Below are 26844 nucleotides of genomic sequence, written 5' to 3'. Positions count from 1 at the left end.
AAGGGATGTGTGGACCTGGCTTTAATATAAATGCTCTGTAAGCTCATCAGGACCAGCTTGGCCAGGGTCATCTTAATAGTATTCTTCTTGATCCTGTGTTGGCTTTGTGACAATTTCAGGGAAAAGTGGCCAAAAAATTTTGTCTGTTTAGACCTTGAAGTTTGAGTCTTGTAGTAGAGCTCAAATGAGGCACAGTAGCAATGAACATTTGCTTATCAGAGCTTATTTTTGCATTTATATTTAACTTTAGATGTCTGTCAGAGAAGACTTTGTTGGACCAAAATTGATTTCACAAAAAAATTAAGGAAGAAGGAACTGCAAGACTTTTGGCAGGACAACAAACTCTTATGCTGAACTCATTTCTAGTTGCTAAACTAAAACTTCCTGTGACACAAAGGCCACCAAGTTTAAGTTATTTTTGAAAATAAATGGAGTAGTTTAGTCACTGCCAAGAAAAGACAAATAGAAAACCATCTTTGGTTGCAAAAGTGCTTCCTATAGTATTTCTACATCTACCTCTTGTTTGTCCATAGGTGGATGGGATACTGTGCCTGGCTGACATCCTCACTGATACCAGCCATTCTGAAGCCACCCATGCAGAAGCAGCAGCAGTAATTGCCCAGATCACATCTCCACATCTCACATTCACTCAGCATCTCAGCAGCTTCCTGGAAAATATGGAAGAAATTGTGACAGCACTTGTCAGTAAGTTTTCCACAGGACTTCTGAGTCCAGTTAAAGTAACAGGTTAAGGTATGAGCCTTTCATTAGAAATATTCCCTAAATAATGTTTACCATCCTTCCCTTAACAGATGAAATAACAATTTTAAATTCTGAACCGGAGAATTCTGCAATTACATAATATTTTTTTTTTACTCCAGGCCTCGTGTGAATAGAATTTATAAATATTTGTAAAAATAGTATCTGTGTGAAAGTCTATCTTAAGAGCCAAGGAGGACCAGCAAAGCATCCTTTTGTTTGGTTTTTGTCTGTAAAAGAGGAATATTGAGAGCTGATAACCTTTATGCCTATTGTATTTTCCAAACTTGCTAAGACTCAAGCTCACCACTACATCTGCATTTGTATGATAATTCAGAGGAAAAGTAGAGTGTCATATAATCTATGGGTATTGTTACAAGAAAATGAAAGCTCTGTCTTTCTTGTTTAGGCCCCTGATCCATGGTAAAGTGAGACAAAGGTAGCAGCAAGACTTTCCTTGATCTGGGTCAGTGAGGATATTTTAGAAAAAACAAGATGACATTTCTTATTGCTTTCTAAAGAGAGGAATACCTTATTTCTGGCAGTGTGCTCCCTCCCTCTCAAATACCAGGAGCTTTCATTCAAGCATTCTCTTCTGTCTAGTCTAGAAATTTAGTCTCCCAGAGCTCCAAGTCAAAAGGTACTGTTTGGGTTTTCTGGTTTGATTTCTCATGTATAATAGATCAGTAAATTCAGAATTTTTTCTAGTGAACCTATTGGTTAAACTGTAGAACTTCAATTTGGATACAGCTGGGTTGTATTTTTTTTGTTTGTTTGTTTGCTTTTTAAAGAAGAAAAAAAGAATAGTATGAGTGCTTGAGGATTCTGCTGTGGCTGGGAATTATCTGAGCTGTATTTAGGCATTCTTCAGTAGGCCAAAACAGAACTAATGATGGAGAAATCAAGGGAACAATTTATTCCTGACGTCCAGCAGCAAACAGAGAAGCTTGTGCCCTAACACTGCCCGGAAGCCAGTGGGTGGAATTAACCTGTGCTGAGCTTGGTTCTGTTGTAGCTAGCAGCATGTGACCTGGTTTGTTTCAGATGATTTTCTGGGTTATTTTAGTGAACTGCAGTCAAGGGCCAATCTGAACAGTTTATCCAGAATGTATTAGGTAGTGGATCATTCCTCAGTTGTTGCTCTTTAAGCTGAGCAGGAATTTTAGCTGTACATATTCTGCCCAAGAAATGTAAGTGTTAAAAATGGAACATGTATAACTTTGCAAGACCTGTTTCAGTAATCACACACCACTTTCCTTGTAATATTTATAACTCAGTAATTGAATTACTGTAATATGTTTAATTTTTAAACCATGCAGAAATCCCATTACCAGGTGATTCACATCTTAGTTGAAGTACATATGTACAAGGGATTAAAAGGTAGCTGTCTCTTCAGCACTTATTGAAGTTGAAAAATATGCAGGAGGATTTTCGACTACAGAGAATTAGATTTAGAGATAAGCAACATCTACCTTGTTCTAAAGAAGGGGATGGAATTATTCTCATATGGATAATTTACTTTTAGCTTTCTGCCTCCTGTATTTGATTTTATTTAGTTATATTAAGCTTTATTTTGAACAACATGCAGTGCAATATTCCCAGTAGAACGGTATACTAGGTAGAGCATATTGTTCATCAGGGCCTCTAGTGAGATGGGTGTTCGTCTCTTCCAAGTAACAGGTGTTAGAACAAGAGTAAATGGCCCCAAGTTGTGCCAGGGGAGTTTTAGATTGGATATTAGGAAAAAAATTACTTCATGGAGAGAATTATTAAATGCTGGAAAACTCTGCCCAGGGAAGTGGTTGAATTGCCATCCCTGGAGGTATTTAAAAGCTGTGTGGATGTGGCACTTGGGCCCATGGTTTAGTGATGGACTTGGCAGAGATGGATTTGGTTGGAGCTGATGATCTTAGAAGTCTTTTCCACCCTAAATCCTTCTATGATGTTACATAACTGACAAAAATTAAGTTTATATTTTTTGTTTCCTTTTTTTTATCTCCCTGTTTATGAACTTGATATCGGCTAATAAGATCACTATTGCAAGCTGCAGATGCTTAAATATTGCCTTTAACAGCTGCATTGAAGGAATGACTTTTATCCAGCTTATTTTCTGCATTCCTAGAACTGTGCCAAGAAGCCTCATCAGGTGAAGTTTTCCTGCTGGCTTCAGCAGCTCTTGCCAACATCACTTTCTTTGATACCATGGCTTGTGAAATATTGCTCCAGTTAAATGCAATGAAGATTCTCCTGGCAGCATGCTCAGACAAACACATAGTGGATACTCCATATTCCCGGGATCAGGTGAGGAATTTCTCTGTCACGTTTGTGTAAAAGCCAAAAGATTTCAGCACTGTGTCTGTTTTGACATAGCCAATCCTTTCTTGGTTCTTTTAATTGTATTGCCTCTTTGTTTATCTGCTTCAGTTCCTTATTTGGTTTTGGTTGTTTTTTTATTAATTTTTTAGTGAGCATTGAAAATATGACAGCTTTAATGTGATTTTCAAAAAGTAAAAAAAAAAAAAAAAAAAAAAAAAGTTGAATTCCATATATCTAAGATAGCAGAATTTATTTTTTTTCATCATGAATTAGGCCAAATAGTGACACAGAAACCCAGAGAGGTTATGGGATCTCTGTCGTTGGAGGGATTCAAAACTTGACTGGACAGAGCTTTGAGGCAAAGATAAATATGGAGCCTAAATATAGAGTTGTCAGTTCAAAGAGGAATTAGCTCCAAAAGCTGAATAAGGACCTGATCCCCAGCCCATTGACGTCGGTGGGCTTCAGACCAAGTCCTGTCTGCCTGGTAGATGGCTTGCAAATTTTTATTGGCAAATACTGCTAATGTGCTTTTGCCTTTCTCTTTCCTTCTCACCAATATTTAAGTTTTTTTCTTTTAGTAAAGGGACACTAGAGAATACTAAATGTCTATGTTAATGCACAGGTGAAATCAGGGGGAATTCTTTTGCTCCTCTCAGTCACTCCAATGCATTGGGATGGTGCAGAGGCACTACTTATTTGGTGTCTCAGTGATTAATTTTGCCTCAGCAGTGATGTGCATGAGGCCTGAGGGTTCAGTAGTGGCTGCTGAGGGATGGAGGCTGGGACTCAGCAAACTTAACCTACTTCTGTCCATGAGACCTTGTGACTGTAATTAAACTTCCACCATTCAGGCCTCACAACCTTCCCTTTCACAGCTCTGAAGGAGCCAAAAGATGATTTATGGTAGATTTAGATAAGAAAAGATGACTTATGGTAGATTTAGGATCTACACTGCCACAGAAGGCTTTGCTCATCCTTAGCCATCAGCCAGGCCTTGGAAATTAAGGCACAGTGGACCCTAGAAACTGATTATTGGTATTCTAGAGGGATTACTAGGGCTGCTTTAGCTTCTAATAGCAACTAGTAGTTTTTCAGCTCAGGTCTGTGTATAAAAAGATGGAATTAAGCCCTAATTGCTGTAGTACTCTTTGGGCAAAGTCAGAGATATCAGTTGTGGTGTTGTCATGGCTGTGTACTATTACATATGTACAATCCTTCACACTTTTTAAAAAATTCTTCCTGTATGCTCTCATAGTTTTGATTTCCTTATTTTTTATGTCCTCATCTGAATTCTGCTGTCAGCTGTGAGTTTACAGTTTGCTCTGTGGGTAGCAGAGCAAGCCCCTTTTTTTGAGGAAGGTAGATCTTGAAAGAAATATATATGACTTTTTTAGGTGACAGGCTAGTTCCAGGCCTTTTGCAGCTTGCAGGCTGCAAGTTCATCTCACTAGCCAGATGAACAGCAAACTGAATGGCTTCCCTTCAAAAACTGAGATCTCATCCCCCAGACACCTCATCTTCCTTCTCAGAACAACAACCTAGAGCAGCAAGGATTCTCTGTGGCGTGCTGCAGGAAGATTCTGAGCTGTCTCCTTGGCTCTTGTAGCAATGGGAACTATAACATCCTTCCCTGGGGTTTTGAATGTCCAGGTGGATTTTGAGTGCTGCTCATCTTGTCTTTAAGAGCTGCCAGTCAAGCAGTTTTGCTAATGCCAAAGCCTTGAGAGAAGACTTCCTTCAAATTCCTGAACAAGTGTGTTTGAGTGGATAGCTTCCCTTGCTTCTTGTATTTGGGGGTGGGGATGATGTCTGCCGATTGCAGCAGTCTCATGGAATATTTTGCCTTTTAATTTGCTCTGTGTCTATCATTGCAATGAGGAAAATAAACTCAGCTAAAAAAGAAAAACAGCATTGCAATACTATATTTTATAATGGTATCATAAATTGTGTTTTTTGGCTTTTGACAGGAAATCCTTTTAGGTAAGTAATGTAGTCCGAATCTTTTCCCAGTATATATAATATTATGTCCCAGACAGTAGCCATTTGTCTAGGGAGATGTACATTAAAGATGAGTAGATTTGAAAATTTTTTGATTCAAGATTCTATTTTGGATAATGGAACCAATATGAAATATATTCTCATGCACTGATGTCCATTCTGAATGACCAAGTCATCCTGGTCAGTAAAAAAGATGATTTGGAATAAGTTATACTAAATGTTAAAGTGATTAAACAAAGTAAAAATTTACATAGCTGATACAAAATATTAGAAAATAGTATAAAAGACCCCTCAAACTTAAATGCTCTGTTTTTCATACAAATATTAATTTAAGTAGCACAACTACTTATAGAAAGCTACCTAATATTTCTAACTATATTACTACTTTAGTGTTAATGCTGATTTAAAAAAATTCTATTCTGCTAGACTGGAGTGTGCTTTACTGTAAACCAAACCTGGGAGGAAGCTGAAATGCTGCAAAGGAACGTGGAAATTTGTTTTCCTTTGTGCCATTTTGCCTCATCTTAAATTCACACTATGTCCTTCTATACAAGACATAAAATTATTATTAGTTATCACCCTCTGTGATGGTACAAATAAATAACATTCTGCCTTTAAAATTCTGTCTTTTGAATTCTGTAAAGTTTTTTTGTCCAGATGACAAAAAACATTTAAAAAAACTTAAACTAAAAAAAACCCCAACCTTTTCTGTCTTTGCTATCCAAAAACCAACCTCCTCCTTCTTTCATTTCCCAGGCAGTGTTAGATTAGGTCAGGAACGAAATCTAGAACAGAGAACTGGACTAAACTGGATAAACAAGATTATCATTGCCCATTTTAGAGAAGCATGTGACTGTTTCTGTAGCCAGCAACATTCTACTGAGATTCCTTAGTTTTGTAACAAAATACATTGTATAAGAACAGTCATAAAGCACTGTTTCCCAGATTCCTTTGTCCACAGTTTTGGGTCAAAATGGATATGAATGTCCCATGTTTTGTTTCTTTCTGCAGATACTTATTCTCTGAAGAGCAGATTTTTTACTTCAAAAAACAATCAAAATATCCTTTCAGAAGTGTTTATGCCTAAATTCAGCAGTGTAGTGTATGCAGTCTTAATGGAGTTTGAGATCTGTCAAAAGAGGGGTTTAGCTAAATCCCTTATCATCCAGGATCTTTTTGACTTTAACCATCATCTTAGATTCTACATAGAAAAATATGAAATATGTATGTTTGGGCACAGTATGTTTATGTATAATACAATTTTTCTCTCTGCATTCCCACTTGTCTCTTCAGTGTTGTTAGTATTCTCACCTCACCTGTGAAGCTGTGGAGGTATAGCCTAACACCTTCTGAGCTTCTCTTACTCAGGCACACAAAGAATTAATGTGCAGTGAACACATCCATTTTAAAGTGGTTATTCCTAGGTCTAAAATCAGTGAGTTAGGTTTGAAAACAATTTGAGGTAGAGAAAGACTCTTAAGCTGGAAGGAAAAATTGGAAATGATTGCTGCTTTTTTTTTCCTAATAAATTATTTCCTGCCTTCTTGGTATTTGGGAGATGCTGCTGGTTTAGACACTGAGATCTTCTGTTTCATTTAATATTTTAAGTCCTTATTACCTTTCTTCCTCTAGGTTCCACATTCTTTTCTCTGTTCTTCACCTTTTGTTCATTATTAGGCATTTGTGTTTATTTTTCCTGTCCTTCCTCACCTTTTTCCCCTCCCTGAAAGAAGATTGTAGTGTCAAAGGGAGATTAGAAACAGATGTTACTATAATATAAAGAAGTTTTGATTTCTAAATATTTCTGAACCCTCAGTGAAAGACTTTGAGAATACTGTTTTTAATGAGAAGAATATTAACAGTTCTTTTAGATTTCCTTGAAAATCCCTGTCTGTATGAAAGAAACTTGCAGTACTACTTCTCAATCTAAATTTCTTGAATACTGGGGAGTTTATTAACAAAGCCTTTACATGTGGACAAGTTCATAAAAGCGTATCTGCACTGTTTTCTTGCACAGGTCTCTGTTAATACCCAGCTCTGGCGCTAGATAGGTGGTTGGAATTCCCTTCCCTCTGAGAGGCCTGACTGTGCTCTGTGAATGGTAAATTGTACATTAAAATTGTGGGATCCTTTCCAGTATTGACTAGATCACACTGAGAAAACATGATTTCAACTAATATAGCAAGAAAGAGAACTGGTAAATGAAAAAATTAAGTTACTTTAAAAAGCTCAAGAAATCAAGAAAGAAACATGACTGCTAGTAACAGATGCAAAAATGAAAATTAGGCCAAACTCACCCAACTATCTGAATTTTAACCACACCATTATATTAATGATATTACAGTTAGTTTCCTATGTAAGATTGTAATAATTTTACTGATGTCTTTTATTTCTCTTTTTAACCACTTATCTCTGTCTTTTCATGCACATCTGACCAGCATAAATAGATAAGAGTACTGACTGGCATTATATGGTCAATGTTATAGATTGTTATATTTTAGGGGTCCAAAACTAAGATTTTTGGGACAAAATTCCTGCTTAGTTCCAATTCTGCCTCTCATACTTTAGATTCTGTGCAGGATAAGACAGTGTACTCCCACTTGCAAAGCAAGGGGTTCAGTTGGAAGAATAAAATCTCAGCTCAGCTGAAGAACTAATTTGTGATAAAGGCTCATTTGCGCTCTGCTCTGGGGAGATCAGATCTCTTAGGTGCCTTTGGCTGCTTGAGCCTGTTTGAAGAACACAAGAAGCTTTTCAGTGCCTTGAAGGAAGTCTGAGAGATTCTTTCCCCCCCCAGGCTTTAACCTGAAAGACACAAAACTGTGGCCACTAGCTCAGTCATTGTTAGTTATATGCCCTGGTTTATGGGATGTGTATTTTCACAATGTGACCCACACAGGGTGCACGTCCTATGTGCTTCTTTAAAACAAATAATGTGAGAGCCTGGCTATTCTGCCTGTTCCTTATCTACATTAGTCAGCAAGAGGAAGTAACATAAAAATGTAGTAAAGACTTCCTTCATTCCAAAATGTAAGTTTCCTACAGCTTTAGTCTCTGTTGCTCTGCCTCAGCATGCCAAAAATACATTTCTCTGGCACAGTCTCAGAATAAACCTAGACTTGGCAAGCAGGTCCTGTCTCCAACCACTGTAATTGTTTTTGGGGGATGTTACCTTCTTCTGCTCATCTGGCTGTATTTATTGTCTGTTTTCAGGAAGAAAAACAAAGTTCCTAATCACAAAAATGGCTATCAGAAGCCATTGGAGTTATTTCCTATTTTCAAGCATTATAATATCCCAGGGAGAATATCCAGAGATTTCTCACTGAAGTTTTTCCTCCTGATAGATAGTATCTTGAAAGGCTTTTTCTACCTCAGCTTGCTGTAATTCCTGTTCTTGATGCCTGCTAAATGCACTCTTTTGCTGTCTCCCTGTGGATGGATCTTGAATGGTGATGTTCAGATGATTTTAATTTACCTTCAGAAACAGAGACTGTCTTACTTCTGAGTAGTATTCAGGTGCCACTTTGTTTCTGAAGATGGCTATCTGAAACTTTGCAGACACATTATGATTTATGCTTATCTCATTTACTTGAATGAATTACAAAATGCTCTTATAATATGTACAAAAATTAATATTACTTAGCAATGAATCTGCCTTAAAGGAGTAATTAACTAAGAGAATTAGCAGTTCTATATTGATCTTCTTAGCCACTCTATTAAATTACTTGCTAATTCTTATTTTGAGCTTGTGTCTTTCTTTTTATTTTGGGAGTGTTGATAAAAGCCTCCTGAGCAGTGCCTTTATTATCACTAAAGGTATATTAGCACCACACCTTCACATCTGCAGACACTTCCCCCTCCCACAAATGAGGTAAGGGACCCTCAATTGTGGAAAATTTTAGCCTCCTAAAGGGCCAATATGTGCATCTTTCTTCCTTAGTAGCTGGTTTCACAATAAAGAGAAAAACTTTCTTAAATCTCTCACTAAGGGAAAGTTTTCAGAGAGGCCTTCTGTTCTTAAGTGTTCTTTAAGTATAAATCTCTTTGATAACTACAGGTTTAGACTCTCAGTGTATCTTATTTTATAGCAAAGCATTTGTATCTAGTTTTTACTTTTGCAGCAAAGATTTAGTACCTTGTACACTGGCTGATGAGCATTAGTCACCATTAGTTGTTTAGAAAAGTTTTATTGTAGTGTTAGTAATTATGTATTTTAGCAAAAAAAAAAAAATTCCAAGGTGACTATTGTTTGAAGAAAACTATTTTAAAGGTTCTTAATCAACCATGGTTTCTCAAATTTAAATTCCTCTTGACAACTGAAATTCCTACAGTTCAGGGCAAAGCAGACTACAGAACTTAAAAGGAGGATTCACCACTCATGAATTCAATATGTGTGGAAGTCTGAGGGAGTGGAAGGAAACTACGTGGGAATAGAAACAAATTTTAAGTTATGAAATATATATAGGACAACCAAAAAAGATCAACACTGCCAATTTTATAATAATATCTGATATTATCACTAGAGATGTATCTGTGTTTAATATCTGTTTACTTATTTGGCTTATAAAAATAGAGATTTTTGATTAGATTTCAGAATAATTTCCATGGTAACTGCAACACTTAAGAAGATGATGCTGTACTCACATTTGAAAAATATGAAATAACACTGTTATTTTTAGTTTTATTTATTATACAGGAAAATTTTCCACGGGTCTTAAGGGGCCTCTCAAATATCCCTGTGTACTAGGTTCACCAACAAACCCTTTAAAGATGAACATTCAAAGCTTCTTGATTTTGGTGCTTTTTTAAGTTCTGAAGTTTTAAAGTTCAATTTTAACTTAAAAATTAACTTAAAAATTTAAAGTTTTAAAGTTCAGCTTTAACTGCCTAATCTCTTACTCTTGTGAAAAATCTTACTACTCCCGATGAAATCTCTGCGTGTTGATATTTTGCTAAGTTGGTGTCCCTTCAGAAGGTGCTAAAGCATGAGCTTTAGCTGAGAATTCCTTTGCTGACGTTCTGCCTTGCCCCGTGTCTCAGTGCGCCCTGGGTCAGGTGTGCAGAGCACAGGTGAGCAGGCAGGTGTTGAGCACAGGAGGAGCCCTGCAGGGCTGTTCCTCTGGTTGTTTTTAGCAGTGCTGCTCGTGACACTGACCTGAATCATCCATCCTGCTCCCTTCTGATGGCAAACAAATGTCACAGGGCTTCCAGGACCTGAGGGAGCCAACCGGGAAGGTGGAGAAGGACTTTTTGCAAGGGCATGTAGTGACAGGACAAGGGGAATGGCTTCAAACAGAACAAGAGTGGGTTTGGATTAGATATTGGGGAGAAATTCTTTGCTGTGAGGGTGGTGAGGCGCAGGAGCAGGTTGCCAAGAGAAGCGGAGGATGTCCCATCCCTGGAAATGTCCAATGCCAGGCTGGATGGAGGTCTGAGCAACCTGGTCAAATGGGAAGTGTCTCTACCTATGGCAGGGATGGGAATTAGATGATCTCTAAGGTCCCTTCCAACCCAAGCTGTTCTATGTTTCTGTGCTGATTTTGTGTTGATCAAGTCTATTTTTCTGTGGTCTTCATCAGTACAGTGGATTTAGGGCTCCCAGTGCACTAGCTGCAGCCACCAGGCTTAGCAGAGAGAGGCAGCTGCAATTCTTGATGGATTTGGAGATCAGAGAAAGGAGTGTGGGCCAGCCTGTGTCAGTCTATTGGAGAGCACTGCTAAAATGCAGGTATTGGAAATGCATGGGTCAGGATCCACCTCCAAAGCAGATCTGCTTAGCAGAGATATAGATGCTGGGGTAGGGAATTATGCTGGATTCCCTGACAAAATTTGCTTCATAGCACGTCTACAAATCCCACAGGTCAAGAATTGGCATGTGGCTTCAGCACATTCCTTCTCCATGGCAGGGAGGCAATGACAGATGACCAGAGCTCATGCACCTTGTCTTCAGGATGTCTTCTTTCTTACACTTTGAGTTGACCACAAGTTCATTGCATGGATTAGGAATCCAAAATAATTGCAAGAACTATAAATTCTGTCAGGTGCCAATGCTTTGTAATCATGGAGTGTGCCCTTTGGCAGCATCAATTACTTCAGCAATTAATGAAATTGATGCTACAAATTGCAGTTGAACAGTAGAGATTCCATGTTAAACATCTTCAAGACTTTCAATTATTTCAAAGTAATTTCAGTTCTGAAAGTGGTTTTGGTATGCATTCTTTTCCAATAATTTTCAAATATGAAATGAGGCTCAGGCAGTCATTTTATCTCTATCTGTTTGTGTGCTCCATGTCTCACCATAACATCTGAACTGGTTTGCTGATTCAACAGGACTTCATAGTTATTTTTGAGACTGCCTAAGGCTTTATGAAATTTGGAGCCAGATAATGGGAAGAGAAGCAAAGACTGCAGTATAAGCTTCTGTGTACAAAAAGAAAAATAAATCTACAGTGGGAGAGGATCTACTGGCAAACATCTATTTATGTTTTTGATCAGCTCTAAATCCAAAAGAGATGAGGCTTCATTAATACTAGTGCTCACAGAAGTGTTACTTTCTGAAGCAAATTGAATCTACATTTGTTTTTGTTTTCCTCTAGAGAGTTCATCCTTAATAGGAAACTTCCTTGAACTTTGGTTTGTGTTAGAGAGGAAATTTTCATGTAAGTTGCATGAACTTTAAAAGAGGAAAATGGAGGGGAAATAGAGCTTTTGAAGTCAACTCTTTATTCTGCTTGCCTATTATATTTTTACATTATCCTATTTTGTTATATTGTTTACATCACAACAAAATGGACTTTCTTGGGGAAAAAAAAGGTTTATCCATATGGAGTGAGTAAGCCATAGGGCTTAGCTACCTTTTGAGTCCTGCTAAGATTTTAGAAGATAACATAGGTAGAACTTGATGGTCATTGGTCATAAGGGTCTTTTTTACTCCCCTCTGGAGAATGTTACAAATAAACCCTCTAAGCTAGTCCATAAATATTGCAAAATATGGGGGCCACATAATCAACACAAAGGAAGTATAGCTATAACCTCAAATGATTTTTTTGGTGTCAAAAGATGCACACAAACTATTTTTATGTATGAAAATACTTATTAGACAAAATAACTTGAAGCAGTGGAATAATTGGCATGTATTCAAATTGTGGTTAATTGAATTCTTCATCTGTGGCTTAGAGAGCCACATGGGGTACAGATTCTGCACGGAGGAAGCAATTTTCATTAACGGGATATAATTTAGAATGAGAAAACATATACACTCTGCCTGCAACACAGTTAATAATTAATATGGAATAAATACATAGACATACACTGAGTTACCATATTTCTACCTGTCACTCTGTAGAGTTTCAGCAACTCATTTGCATGCTAAGTAAGTATATTTATTCAGGGAGATGACACTGTAACACCACCTTCAAAAGTGGAAGACCTTTATGTCACAGCATTGGAAATGAGTCATCCTTGTTTTTAAAATGGCAAAGTGAGATCAGAATGGTGATTTGATCTCATGCCTCTTTACATCTAAGAGGCTTGCTGGTTTCTGAAGTGACACTGTACTGTTAAAAGCTGATAATCAGTTCCAAAACTGACCCTTATTTTTGAGTCTGATCAGTTTTCCTGAATTACATTAGAGAAAGTTTAAAACCTCTTAAGAAAGAATATTATTTCTGTTTTGCATTATGAAGATCTTTAGCATTTATTATTTGGTCTCTCACATATGCTGTTAATGTTGGGATGTGTCTGCATGCAAAAAGCAAAGTATTTGAAGGACTGAGAAGAATGTCTTGCAGGATGTGTGAGAAAGTATGTGATATCAATGAGGGAATGGCTGACTGAAAGCCAGCAGCCCCACAGGGTTCAGGCTCTATCAGTGTCTTGCTGCATCACTTTAAGCAAGTTGAGTTACACCTAATCTCAAAAACAGTTAAAGTGATTTGGGATAAGAAATTCTGTAAATCAAGATCTTAGAATGGGCTTATGCACATACCAACACAGAATGTGTTGGTACAAAGCTTAACCATGGTTTTTTACCTCTAGAAAAGTATAAACAAAATTTTAAGTCCAGGTACTTTTGAGACAGTGCCTTGACATGCAGAAAATTCTTGACTTCAACAAAACTGGAAAATATTCCTTAAATATGCCCTTGAATCAAAGCTCAAAACTCCAAATCTCTTGCAAGGATTTCTTAGCATTTTTCCTGAACAGACTCAGCGCAATAACAGCTCTCCCAAATATTTACCATATTTATTTTATGAACCACAATTGTATTTAATATTACTGAATTGTAGGACTGGACTTCATATTTCCTTCTCTTTTTAACAACAGGTGGTAACAATATTGGCAAACATGTCTGTGTTGGACCAGTGTGCTTCAGAAATCATTCAAGGAAATGGTATGTATTTTAACTGAATTATATTTTTATTTCTTTCTGTAGAGTCAGAGTAGATGGGAACATAGTACTTACAAGGTAGAGGAGAAAGTCTTCACTAATAAAGCTTAATTTTGCATCCTGTCTCTGCTGCATATTACACATTGCTGCAGGATGCAAAATGAGTCCTGGGGATGGTTCCACATAAATGAAATAAAATGCCACTGTTTTAGGAAATTGCATTTGTGACCACATTGTTGGTGTTCTGTGTGTGTTTCTTACTCCTAGATGCAAAGAAAAGTAGTAAAAAAGTAAAGGTTGTTTCAGCAAGCTGTATTGTGGTAATACAGGTAATATTGTGGTAAGATGTAAATGCCTTATTAATACATCTACCAGCAAATTCAAGGCCAGCAACAGAGTAAGATGGGTGATTTTTTTTTTTTGGGAAACATTAAATTACAGTGAAAGTTCACATGTATTGCTTTGCTAAGTCAAGTAGGCCTAACTCATGCTAGACACTGCAGTGGATTGTCAGGGACAATGACAGTAAGTAAAATTTTTGTACACACTCTGCCATGGAATTTCACAAGAAACATTTGCCCCCTGGCTTTTGAGAGGGGTTGGCACTCATGCTGTGTGTAAAGTGTCTTTTGTGTCTGCCTCATGTTATAATAAGCAGGTGCTAGTCAGAGGCCACATTCTGAGAATGGTCTTTGAATGCTGGAGAATTTAGGAACTTTCTTCTCAACTCTGAATTTTTTGTATGTTGATTGATTATTATCTAGCTGCATGGTTCTGATGATAATTCTCTGAATTATTTATGCAAATGTTCAAACAGTTAAAATCCTCTGATGCTACCTGATGTAATCTGAATGCCTAATAGCATATGGAGTCTAATAGCACATAATTGTCTTTACATTTAAAATTATCTAGAAAGGAGAAATCATCTTCTTTTTTTGTGATGCTACAAGAAGAATATCAACTCCTACAGGCAACAATAAGTTAATGAAGCCACTTAGACAGGGATAACATTGTCTCTTCTAGAGTGAAGAGTTATACAGTAAATTCAAGAAACAGAATTTCATAATTTCCTTCATTAAAATATTCCTCATTCTAAAGTATTCTCAAACAGTTTGAGAAGGAAACTTTTAAAGGCTTGCTTAAAAATATGTAAATAAGCAAGAAATAATTACTTGAATTGAGAGTGAAACTTCGTTTAGTGACCTGAAATATGTCACTACAGGTTTTTCAGTTAGTGATTGCCTTCAGGTTAATTTAGAAGCAAATAAGGAATTACATTTGGTTGACTGAAATAAATTAGTGAAATTTAAGATACCAACTTTTAGAGGAGGGAAAAGTTAGTGCATTTTCTAATTCCAGAAGTTCTGTACCTTCCTAGTGAAGACAAACTTATGCAGAGATTAGATGTGCCTGGGTGCTAAAGTCAAAATTGCAGCCTTCATTTATGTATTCTGCATTCTCCCTTTTTGGGCAGTGGCTGGTCTGTATTAGCCCAGCTTTCCTTTCCCCTTTACTTTTTTGCACTGAGATTTTTGTTGCAGAGTGGATAACGATGGCTCTTGTATTCTTTCAGGTGTTCAGCTTTTAATGGAGATGCTCTTTGAGAAATCCTCTTCTGGAAACCCAGCAGAAGCTGCAGCTTGTGAGCGAGTGCAGCAGAAATCTGCGGTGACCCTGGCACGGCTCAGCCGGGATCCCGAGGTGGCAGAGGCAGCTGTAAAACTCAGCTGTAAGGACGTGTCTCCTGCTTAATGGCACTGAAAGAGGGAGCAGCTGCCAGTCATGGAGAAGCTCTTTTTAATGTTTAGCCTCACTTGGTGAACTTTGTGAGAGATATTCCCTGTAGAGTCTGTCCAGAGGGTGATGGAGGGGATGGAGCTAAATGAAGCTCTGGCTTGTTTCCCAGAGGAGCCTGAGGTGCAGCACCACTCAGCACAGAGCTGTGCCTTGCTGTGCCAAATGACACTGCTGCCTCCTCATTCCTTTATGCAGGATCTGTCAGGGCACAGAAGGCTGGGACCCCAGCTTGCCCAGGTGTGATGAATCCAATGGGAGGGAATGTGTTCTTTAGCTAGGAGTTTTTTAAGGGTGAGTGGGGGGATTGGTAGGGAAGAAATGGAGGTCACAATTTTCTCTGAAATTGCAGCAGCAAGTAAACCCAATTTATTTGTTTATGCTTTACAACTATTAATTATAACTGCTCTGAACTGCATATCTCCATGGAAGGTCTCTTAAGTATTTGCATATCATCTTTGCATTAGAGATCATATCTACTAAAAAAAATAAATATGATGCCTCAAAAATGTCACAAAATAAGTTGTTTTTCTAAATTATTTCTCCTGACACTCTTTTGTTGCTCTCAGGTATTCCTCGCCTGATTAAACTTTGCAGATCACCAACAGAAAGAAATAACAGTGATTCTGTCTTAGTGGCATGTCTGGTATGTACATTTTAGTCTTCCTTTCATGCTTATACTGGAAAATTAAAGAAAAAACATCCCTTTAGATTTCAAAATGCATAAGTATTGCAGAAATGTTTTAAATTCATGTCAGGGTCTCCTGCTTTTCCCCTTAAGCATAATCCTGTACACTGTCAATTATTCATCCTCAGCTTGAAGATTTAAGCACACAAGGAAAAATGGCTTCATCTTCAAATTACTGGGTGTCGAAGGAAGGGGACCAGGACACCAGTTGGTTCATCACAGGCCCTTCAGGTCCGGTCCGGTCCCGGTCCCTCAGGTCTTTCTGGTCCAGTTTATTGAAGAAAGTATCAAACACTTATACAGCAAATAATAAGCTTATGAATATTCTGTAAGCCAAGCAATCTGTTGGTTAAACTATAGCATTAACTCATCCTCATTCCTTAGGGGTTACACTCTCTTTTCTCATGTCTCTTTCACTGTTTGTTATTATACCACAGCTAGGCCCAAGGACATTGCTATCTGTGCAGGTGCAGGACTTGGAATTAGCCGCAGTTTTGTACTTTTCCAATCCTTAGCAGCTAAATTCCCAACAACTGGGCACCAAAAATTTCCTTGGAACACTTTGGAATTTAAGGATTCATTAATTCCCAAATTCCATCCTGTGATGGTTCTGTGTTTGTTGAAATTAGCCTTGAGTCATGGGGGTAGCAGCCCTTTATCTGCACTCACGCCTATATATGAAAATATTTATGTAAAACATCCAAAAAGAGGAAAAGTTATTTCTTGCTTCCACTCCAATCCATTTTTTTCTATTTGTGTCACCAAGACAATACAGTGCCCAGCAAGGAGTGGGCACCAGAAGCTTAAGACTGTCTCTGCTCAGGAGAAAGATCCCATCTGCTGGCCCTGCACTGCATGCACTGTGAGCCAAATGCCAGAGCTGAATGATTTCACTGAGCTTGCTGTGAGAGGCCTCTGGGGACGTGGGTGATCTAGGGCTGGAGCACAAGCTCTGGTGAATGAAGAATGTAATTTCACAGTGCTTTATGATATTAATGTTATTTTAAATGTAATAGTAATGCTTGGTTATTGCAGATTGTTCATTTAAGCAGGTCTCGTTCAGGATGAAGAAAGTATAAATGTGAGCACAGAAAATGCTGTGATTATTCTTCCTACATGCCAAGAAGACTTGTTAATCTTGTGTGGTTAGAGCAGAGACCACAGAGCAATGGCAACAAACCAGACTATGATTTTTCTTTCTCACTGAAGTTGCTGCACATTCCTTGAATCCATGCCTGTTGCTTGAGATGTTACCTACTTTGCTGTCTCAGAAATTCTGCTTCTCCTGATATTTTAGTAATTGCCTGAAGATGTTTTCTGATAAAAATGTGGCAAAAATATTATTCTTGAGATGTAAGTTGCTTCAAGCTCTGATGGGTACTGCCACTGGTGTCTGAGGGCTTGAACTGTACTTAGACATTACTCAGGTCTAAAAGCAAAGTGCCCCAAAATAATTGCTATTGAATAACTTTGCATGAGGGAAGATTCATCTGACAGATGAAGACAGTGAGGAGAGATTACCCAGGTAGCAGAACTCATAGACCTGCACAGTTCAGTTTTGGGTTCTGGCTGTTATTTAGGTATGGTTATAATGGATTTCTGCAATGAAAGCTTTGCCAAACCTGAAATGAAACCTTTCCCAAACTGCATTGCAACGATGCTGGTTTTTGTTTTTCTAGGCAGCCCTGAGGAGACTGGCAGTGATGAGTCCTGATGGGCTGGAGGATTCAGATTTTCAGCAGCTGGTAAAGCCCAGACTCGTGGATTCTTTTCTGCTGTGCACAAATATGGAAGAGAGCTTTGTATAAATGGGAGCCAAAAACCTTTGAACAATGATGAAGGTGATAGGTACACAGTAAGATAGCACATGTACAATTTTATTTTGGTTTAGTCCTATTGTTATTTATGACTTATTTATTCTAAACCCATGAACATGTGGTTTGTCAGAGCAAAGGCAGAAAACTTGTTACTGTGGTTTGCAAAGGTAATTTTTTATTTCATTTTCCTGCCAAGACACACAATACCTTATCATTGCCATCTAGCAAAATGTTTTGTTTAATATAGTTGAATTAAGGTAATGAAGCCAAGAATTTTTTGCTCTGATGTTAAATGCTTCTGATGATTTTTTTCACTGATATTTTTCTATAGTTAGGACATTTTGTAGGTTTTTAAATAAATGTTTTAGCCTCATCTGTATTAGGAGAAAAATAATCCTAAAAGCTGCAAGTATATACTTTGAAATGAAAGGGATGTTACAGTCTAAGTCCAGTTCCTAACTTTTTATATATTTTAATAGAATTATATAAATGATAGAAAAATTTCCAAAAACGTTCAAGCACTGGCTTCAAATGATGCTTGAATACATTCTTAGGCTGTTTAAATATATTTTCATCAGAGGATACACAATAACAGAAAGGTCTTTATTTATGTTGACTGAAATTTCCTAAAGAAATCCATAGAATTCTAGAAAAATCTTGGATGGTGTGTGTTTTATCTCATAATGTAAAATTTTCCACCTATGATTTAAAACCATTACACAGTGACGATTTTCTCTCCTTTCCAAGCCTTACAAGAACTGGAAGTGCTAATGTCCAGACATGTTTTTACATTCAAGCTACTGTTTTTGTGAAAAGTTGTTCACACCTATACTAAATAACCTGAAGAGTTTAATTAATTTTAGCTTGAATTTTCATTTTTCTGGCTTGCTAACTAGTTCTGTATTTTTAAAACTTAAATGGGACCCTTAGGAGCTCTGGAAGTTGAGAAATGGATGATAACCTAAATAACAGACATTATTTTGAAATCAACTTTTTTCCCATAAGCATTCTTCTTAATTCTTTCTCTTTCCTTTCATTGAAAAACCACATCTATTGAAAATTACTCAACCAACAATATCTGGTAGTGGTTTTTTCCCTTGATTTTTCTCAAAGCACTCTGTAGATTTTGAAAAGAGCTGTAATTTTTTTTTCGTGGCTTCCAAACATTGCTTTGGATCATTTCATGATCAGCAACTTCAGGGTTCTAGGATATCTGCCAAAACGCCCCCCCTCCATTCTTTTCTTGCTGTATTTTGTAGATACATTAACCAGCTTAATTAATTAACGTTTCTTTAGTGTTATGTACTGTTTGGGTGAAAAGCACCAGGAAATTGTGAAGCTGTGATTGCCTTCCACATTTTCTGTATATAAGAAACCTTGAAGCAGTGAGACAAAGGTGGTCACTTTTTTCTCCTTTGATTGTATGAGTTAAGAAGTCTCTGTCTTAATGTCTTTCTTGTGACCTCTCCATATAATCAGCTCTATCTTGACTGAATTTTAAAACCTTACAAAACTTACAATAACCTCTGTCATGAGCAGCTATTCAAGGGAAAGTGTTGGATCAGATGTTCTAGTAAGCACAGAGATGAATTCTGATTTTTTGCTTATTTTGAGACAACTTCTTAAGTTTCCAAGATTGTTAAAATGCATGGTACTGTAAAGCTTTAAAAATATTGTATTATTGATGGACTTCAACATTTTTCTTCCTAAGCAGAAATACATGTGTGAGCCATGGTTGTCTTGGTAGAAACAATAAATTAATAAATTTAATAAAAAAACCTAATAAAAAAAATCTTGTTATCATTCTGTTAGCATGGCAGTCCCTGATAAAATACATCAAATTCTGTACTAAGTTTCTGTACAGAACTTCATTCTGTCAACTTCAGCTAACAGCAGAGATAGGAGTGTCAAGATAGAGTAGGGTTTACTCCATAATAGGTAAATTTAAAAACTCTTTTAAAGAAATTTTCCTCGCATGCATGCATAGTGAACTGAAAGGGCTATTAAGAAGATGCTATCATGGCTCATAATGTTTTAATGTAATTTCTAACATATTAATCAAATATTCAGTGAGCAGGTTGCTAACAACTAATTTTCTCCTAAGTACAGGAATGTGAACCCACAATGACTGAATTTACTACAGATACTCTCAATCTGCAATATGGATCCATAATTCTAGGTCCATATTTTCCATTTAAATGTGTTCATATTACAGATGTGGCTGTTTATATTACAGAAGAAGAGTACTTTTAGGTGAAACTCCTATTTGCAGCAGAAAATATATCTTGAAAGAGCCATTTCAGCAGATCTCTTGTCACCTAAGTGTCCTCAAAAGCATTTTAGGCTTTGATTTTTTTCACCAGGAGCTGTGCACTTTATTTTGGTATATGCTAAAGTTTATGGGAAAATAAACATACCTCTAATTTTACTTCTTGATTCACTTGGAAATAATAAGTCATTAAAAATACTGTTTTTTTTTTTATTCTCATTACTTCTGAATGAGAATTCTGGATTCCGAATGAATTCTTGATTCTAAATGTTTGCTTTGAAAGTGGCTCTTCAGCTTTTAAACAAAATGGACAAAAAATAACAGTTTAAGCCAGAATAAATATTTTTTCTTTCAAATGTAGTATGAAATACAATATTTAATATCAAGAATTTTTCACTAAAATAAATATTGTGATGGCTTAATCCTTGGACTCCCTCTGTATATACATATACAGGTAGGAGTAAGAGTGGAGAGTATGTGTAATACATTCCCAAATCAGCTCATTTATGTGGACTCATTGCCCCATAGAGCCTGAATGTAGATTAGGTATGGGTTTCATCTTCCTGGAAAATGAATGTCAAACTTGTGGGGAATGTTGTTTCACTTAAATTCTTCTGAACATTTTCAGTTTTGTATGAGATTAGAAATACTTAACAAACATGCAGTGAGCTGCAGGATTCTTTGTAATTTTGATTTACACTCCAGCAACTTTGGACAATGTCTTCAAATTTCAGCTTTGGTTTCAAACTGTTTACAGATATTCAGGGCCCAGATGTTTCATTCATAGAATAGTTTGGTTATTCTCTGTTTATTGTGTACTTGGTACATGAATCACTTATGGGGAATTTTACTTGTCTGACCTTTTCAATTTAAAATTGTATTTACCTAGAATAAAATAATGTCTTTGTAAATTGCATATCTTAGCTACTTTTTGGGTTTGCCTGTTAGTATCCAAAAGATTACTTCGTTTGTAGGGTTTGCCTTTGTACAAGACTGACTCTGTTCTCTTATATGGCTTGTTCCAAATTTTTGTGTTGACCATCTTCTTTTAGATAACAGCAATGAACAGTCAAAATAACCTTGGCTTTTGTATTTTGAGGAATCTGCTTTGATATTCACTTTTAATTTATATTAAATTTAATGCATTTAAAGAAGCACTCTAGACAATGTAAATTATTCACCAATGTTCTCATTTTCAAGGGGAGGGGAGGGAAGATGGCATTAAGCATTGAAGGAAAGGTCCAGAGTGAATTTGTTAATTGGAGTTGGAAGTGCAGAACTGGTGGGAAGGTGAGTGAATACTTTTGGCCCTTGACAAGCTAACTGGGAACAAGAAAAACACAGGATCATCTATTCTAGTTACTTATGTTCTTTGTGGAGACCCTTATCTCTATTTTCTTGCTCTTGGATCTGAGTTTCTTTTTCCAGCTGTGACAAATTTCTTCCTCTTGGGAGTGCATTTGTATAATTGCTAGTTATCTAACAGAGTTGCATTCCAAGGTCTAGTCCTGCTAATTATTATATTGATAAGGTTTTTGCTGAGAAACTAAGTAACAAAAAGACCTTGTTAAATAGATATAATTAGGATCACCTAGAACAGAAAGAATTATTTATTGTTATTACAAGGGGAAGGAACAACATATCCTCCAAAAAGCCTGAGAGAAAGCATGGAATATCAGCTTATACTTTAATGTTTTTGGTACTTTTACAAGCAGACCTGCTGACTAAGAGTTTATGGTTTAATCAGTTTTCAGCCAAATAATCACTGAATCAGGGAAATAAAAGTAACCCACTAGACCTGCAGACCAAACACTGTAAAAATCAAAGATTTTTCTCTCTCATTTTCAACAACCAGTTGCTGACTTTTTCATTTTAATAATTGAAGTGTGCCTAGAACCCAAAAAAACCTATGGGAAACCAGTGGGGCAAAAAAACCCGTAGCAAATAATGATGCTAATTTGCTTTGGAAAGAAATTTGAAAGGATCTAAAGGCCTAAATGATGTGAAGTAGGAAGTGTGTATAATGCAGTGCCTCACCTATCAATGTTTGATCACCTGTGCTACAAATCACTGCTCATACCCTCTTCAAGCTTTCTGGATTACCTCTGGGTTTTATTCAGATTTTGTCCACATTCCTCACAACATTTACAATGTGGCCTAATAATGTGTATGTCTTCTAAGTGATCTACTTAGCCTGATTTATTTATATTTAATACCTATATTGTAAAGATTTCCTTTTTTGAATAATTCTGAAAGGATAAACCTAACAATTTATGTCTATTTTGTATGTTCCTCAGGTGAGACAAAGATTTTGATAAATCAAGAAGGTATATCTAAAAGGATCCAGAAACAGACATGTATGTTTTCACTTGCATCAAAAGAATAATTATAGGTCCAAATGATCTAGGGAAATCTTATTTGATGCTGCTTTTTCTGACTTCTATAAGTCAGTTTGCTTGCACTGAAGGAAAGAAGAGCCAGAGGTAACCCAAGGTTTACAGGACCTTGCAAGAGTTAGATGTGTAGAGGTCTAACACATAAAATAAGTATAAATAAATCTTACAATATGAAACTAAGAATAAAAACTTTTTTTTTTTCAGAGCAACAATTAACACAAATCAATGATTTTAAAAGTTTATCCTATCAGTAGAAGAAATGATTGCGTGCTTTATCTAGGGGGGAATTGTGAACTGTTAGAAGTTCAGCTCTGCAAGCATACACAGACAAGTAATTTAGTTCCATTCTGTAGACCACAGAGAGAAGTATGGAAAAATAGTCCTGATGATTCCTTTGAGGGAGCTGTCTAAACACCTTGACATCTAACTCTTTCTTCAGATCACGAGAGATGAATTCCAGGCTCAGTCTCGAGACAAATGGGAGGCACTTTTCCAACTGGGGTTTTGCATGCTGTTTACATATCAAGCACAAACCAGAAAATTTTGCAAGATCAGACTCTTCTTTTAAAATGACAAAGACATCATTTGCTTGTATGCTATGTGCTAACTGATGAATTCTGTTTGGCCCTGTTTTAAAACAAGGAATAACTGCACCAACTCATTGATAAAGCTCATGATAATGTACCAGATTATATTATAGGTTTATTATTACAGAAAAATATATTGTATTTGGAAAAAAGGGAGAAGAAAGACACTAAGAGCTCCAAAGTGAGCTATCCTGGACAATATGTGAAATACCACTGTGCTCATCAATAGTATTGCACATGCCAGGAAAGCTGCTACTCCCCAGAAAACAAGAGAACAAACACAAATCCCCTCAAACCCGGTGCAGCCTCTTTCCTAAAAGTAATCAGCTGAGCTGGAAGAAGAAGAAAGGACACTTCATTACATGGCAGAGCCTAGAACAATGCAACATCACAGGTAAGACACAGATAAATGAGGACTATTTCCAGGTGCTCCAGACTATCCTATAGCATCCCATGCTGGTTTGGAAGCTGCTTATCATCAAGACCATTGCTAAACCCATAGAAGTCTCTGTTGCTGTGCTTACTTTAGCTTAATCTTTAATCTAGCTAGCTAGTTGGGAACTCTTTATTGAGTCAAGAATATGCTTTCCATCAATGTTGCAGTTGACAGATATGTGGTAGTTCAAAACTTCATTCCTCTCTAGTTTTCTTTAGGTCTTTACCCCTGATGTCAACAGATTAATGCTCCCCTTGAGAGTGAATGGCAGCTGAAGGATTAGCTCAGTAAAAGGGAAAGCTCCTGAGAGCTCAAACCCAACATCTGTGAAACTGGACAGTGACATTTTTTCAGGGTATTTGCAGGTGCTGTCCCACTGCTCTGTTATATCTGCATCAAGGCAATCTCTGGGTGTAACATCTTGACTAAAATTTTTTCTGTTTCCTAACTTGCACAGTTATCACCATCTCACAACTATTTCTCCTCAAATATTATCTATTTTTATTTTTTGAAAGCATCATACTTGCAGTTATCAACATGCTGGGTAGTGCACTCAGACGGAATTTTGGAATTCTGCTGCAAAGACCAGATGAACATTCATTAATTGTTGCCATTTCTCATTTTTTTGCCTATCTAAGTTAAAAACTACAGGAGTGAAGTGTTCTTTCCCAATCTTTTGTATGATACTGAGGTCTCTAAGATTATTCCTTTCATTTGAGGCCACTAAAAGAGTATTTATTCTGAAAAATATTAAGAACAAAGATCATTTCTTTTGACAGTACCAGTATGGTCTTTTTGCTTGTGACCCTTGGATATTCCTTGTGTGCAAATGTCTTTCAAGGTTTTTTTTGTAGTTAATAATCTGACATGGATTAGAAATAGAAATGCCTTTTGTGTCCAACACCTGTTCAGCTGCAGCTTTCATTCACTAAAAACAGCTGATTTCCAACTTTTTTTTTTCATTTATAGAAAATTATTTCAGCACTTCCATTGCTTGCAAGCTCATCTGAGAGCCCCTTTCATGAGCAAAACTTTTGTTGCTTCTCATCCTCAGTGGAAGTTCTGCCTTCTTCATTTATCCTTTGATCACCTTTTTAATTTGTTCACTTTTCTCATTATGTGTATCAATTAAATATTGCAGCTGTTTAAATTCAGATTTAAATGCTATCAGTTGTTGTGAGCAATAATCAAAAAGGCTGCTGAAAATCAAATCATTAAAATATGGTTTTGGAAGAGAGGTGTTATTGACACCAGGATCTCAGGCTTTAAGTATTTTGAAGGTACTTTTAAGGTAGAGTGTCTTTCACTATGAAGTATGGATATATTTTTATTGAGAAAATTCTTTCCTAAATAGTTGGATTTTTTTAAAAATTAGAAATGTTTATGTTAAAAACACCATGAAAAACTGCAAAAGATTTTACCAAAGAGGTTCTTATATTTTGTTTTCTTTTGTGACATTTCACAAAGTTTTAATGTCCCTTTTTACCTTGAATCCAGAAATGACAGTGTTATCAGAAAAAAAAAAAAATTAATTCTAGTTTTGCCCAGGGGCTACTTTTCCAAGAAAATGACCATGTGTTTGGTTTTGCTTGCAGCACTGTGGTAGTTCTGTGCTGCAGACTGGAGATGTGTTCTCCAAGGGTACAGGAAATGTATGAAATACAAGCAAAAGCAAAGATCTTGCTGAAAGTGCTTCCTCCTGCTCAAGATTCAGAAAGTCCTCATCATTTGGAGAGTGCCCCATGGCCCCTGCATAGTTCAGGTGTCCCCTGCCTTCACTCAGTACCCTCTCAGCTTGTTCAGTTTTTCAAAAAACCTTGAATGGTAATTTCTCTCTGTTCCCATCATGACAGCTGAGAGCTGCAACCCTGTGGATAATTCTGATTTTGTCTGCATACCTCTTTCTTTCTGCTTTATTTGTAACACTTGCCTGCTGAAGAATCATCTTCCTTACTATTTGTTTACTCATGTCAGGCTTTTCTGAAATCTAACAAAACTGCAATCAAACTAAACAAATAATTAATAAAATACCCTTTCCTCCATGTAAAGACAGCATTATTTTGTTAATACTAAAGCATTTGCTAGAAAACTTAATCAACTTTATCAGGGACAGTTGCTCATATTATTCTCCTCTATTTCCATAATCTTGTCAATAAACTGCTTTTAACAGTTCAAGCAAAAAATCTCTCTTCAAATTTAACTTATTTTCAAACAAGGAAAAAATTTCAAATGCTTAACATGAAAACTTGTTTCTTTAAAAGTTAGAAAGCAATTAGAGAATCTTCTAAAAGAGTCAGTTGTCATGTAGCAGCCCAATGTTTTGCCATAGACTGCATTTTTCTTTTTTCTTGAGAAGGAGTACAGTGTTGCTATTGTTCAGATTCATGTTAGTTCTGGCTGCTATTCTACAAATCCCAGGGACAATAGGGTAATTTAGAGGCCCCTTTGCAGCTGGGTGGGAAAGGAATTGCAACAATAATGTTTTAAATATTCTTAAAAATATTTGATAGTTTTTTAACTTGTTCTGGTGACCTGATCCCATGAATAAAGACATTTTAAAAAGTCTAAGGGATGCATTTGAATCTTATCTCACTTCCTAAAATACTTAAGAACCAATTTTCCTTACATCTGGAATGTCTTTAGTCAGTTTGGCTGTTCTAATCTGGGTGAAATCTGAATGAGAGCAAGTAATCTAGAGACCTGCAAATGAACCTTTCTGAAATCTTTAAACCACTGCTGAACTCATCAGAAATACATGATCATTATACACTGTTATGCATCCAAACTCTCTTCCAAGTCTTAAGGGGTGAATGTAGCCAGAAAGTCAACTTCCCGTGGGGCCACACACTAAAGTGACCAAAAAAAGTCACACAAAACATTTCCTTGCCCTGGGAACTCCTGAGAATTAATTTTGTCCTCTAATATTCTTAAGAAAATGTAAAATTTTTCTCTAAAGAAAAAGATTATTAAAATCTCTTCAGAAAATGAAGTGTAGACTAAGGAATTTTTTTTTCTGTAGCAGAGTAAGGTTTTCTTAATTTGGTTTTTCACATTACAGTGTCCTGTGGATCTGAGTTGCTTTTAAAAAAGAGCAGAGTAAATTTGTGTTATTTCATGATGCAGAGAAATATAAAGGGATTTATTAATTAAATTTATTATTTATTAATTAAATTTTAAATAATAATTATTTAATAATTAAGAAAATATATTAATTGTCAAATGTGAGGAGTCAAGGTCAGTGTAAGCAATGAATATCCATTGATGTTGTTTCTCAAAGATGCAGATTTTATCTGGAATTGAGTTTCATCTGATATTAATTTAAAGATATTTTCTTCCCTAGAGACAGTGTGCAAAGAAGAAGGGAAAGTACTGGGAATGTCTGTCTGGATGTG

At 36.5% G+C, this 26844-nt stretch overlaps 1 protein-coding gene across 4 annotated transcripts in view; it reads left to right on the top strand.

Annotated features, from left to right (window-relative positions):
* INSC (INSC spindle orientation adaptor protein) overlaps positions 1-17755 on the top strand; it is a 120409-nt gene extending 102654 nt beyond the window's left edge. For all 4 annotated transcript variants that reach the window (XM_064714167.1, XM_064714164.1, XM_064714166.1 and 1 more), the window contains 6 exons: positions 534-705; positions 2882-3060; positions 13402-13468; positions 15039-15194; positions 15829-15905; positions 17627-17755. In XM_064714167.1, the coding sequence (XP_064570237.1) occupies positions 534-705; positions 2882-3060; positions 13402-13468; positions 15039-15194; positions 15829-15905; positions 17627-17755 (780 nt within the window). The remainder of the gene's footprint in view (positions 1-533; positions 706-2881; positions 3061-13401; positions 13469-15038; positions 15195-15828; positions 15906-17626) is intronic.
* The last annotated feature ends 9089 nt before the right edge of the window (positions 17756-26844 follow it).

This window comes from Zonotrichia leucophrys, chromosome 5, assembly GCF_028769735.1.
Source record: "Zonotrichia leucophrys gambelii isolate GWCS_2022_RI chromosome 5, RI_Zleu_2.0, whole genome shotgun sequence".
Lineage (NCBI taxonomy): Eukaryota > Metazoa > Chordata > Aves > Passeriformes > Passerellidae > Zonotrichia > Zonotrichia leucophrys.
This window is presented reverse-complemented; position numbering and strand designations above follow the sequence as displayed.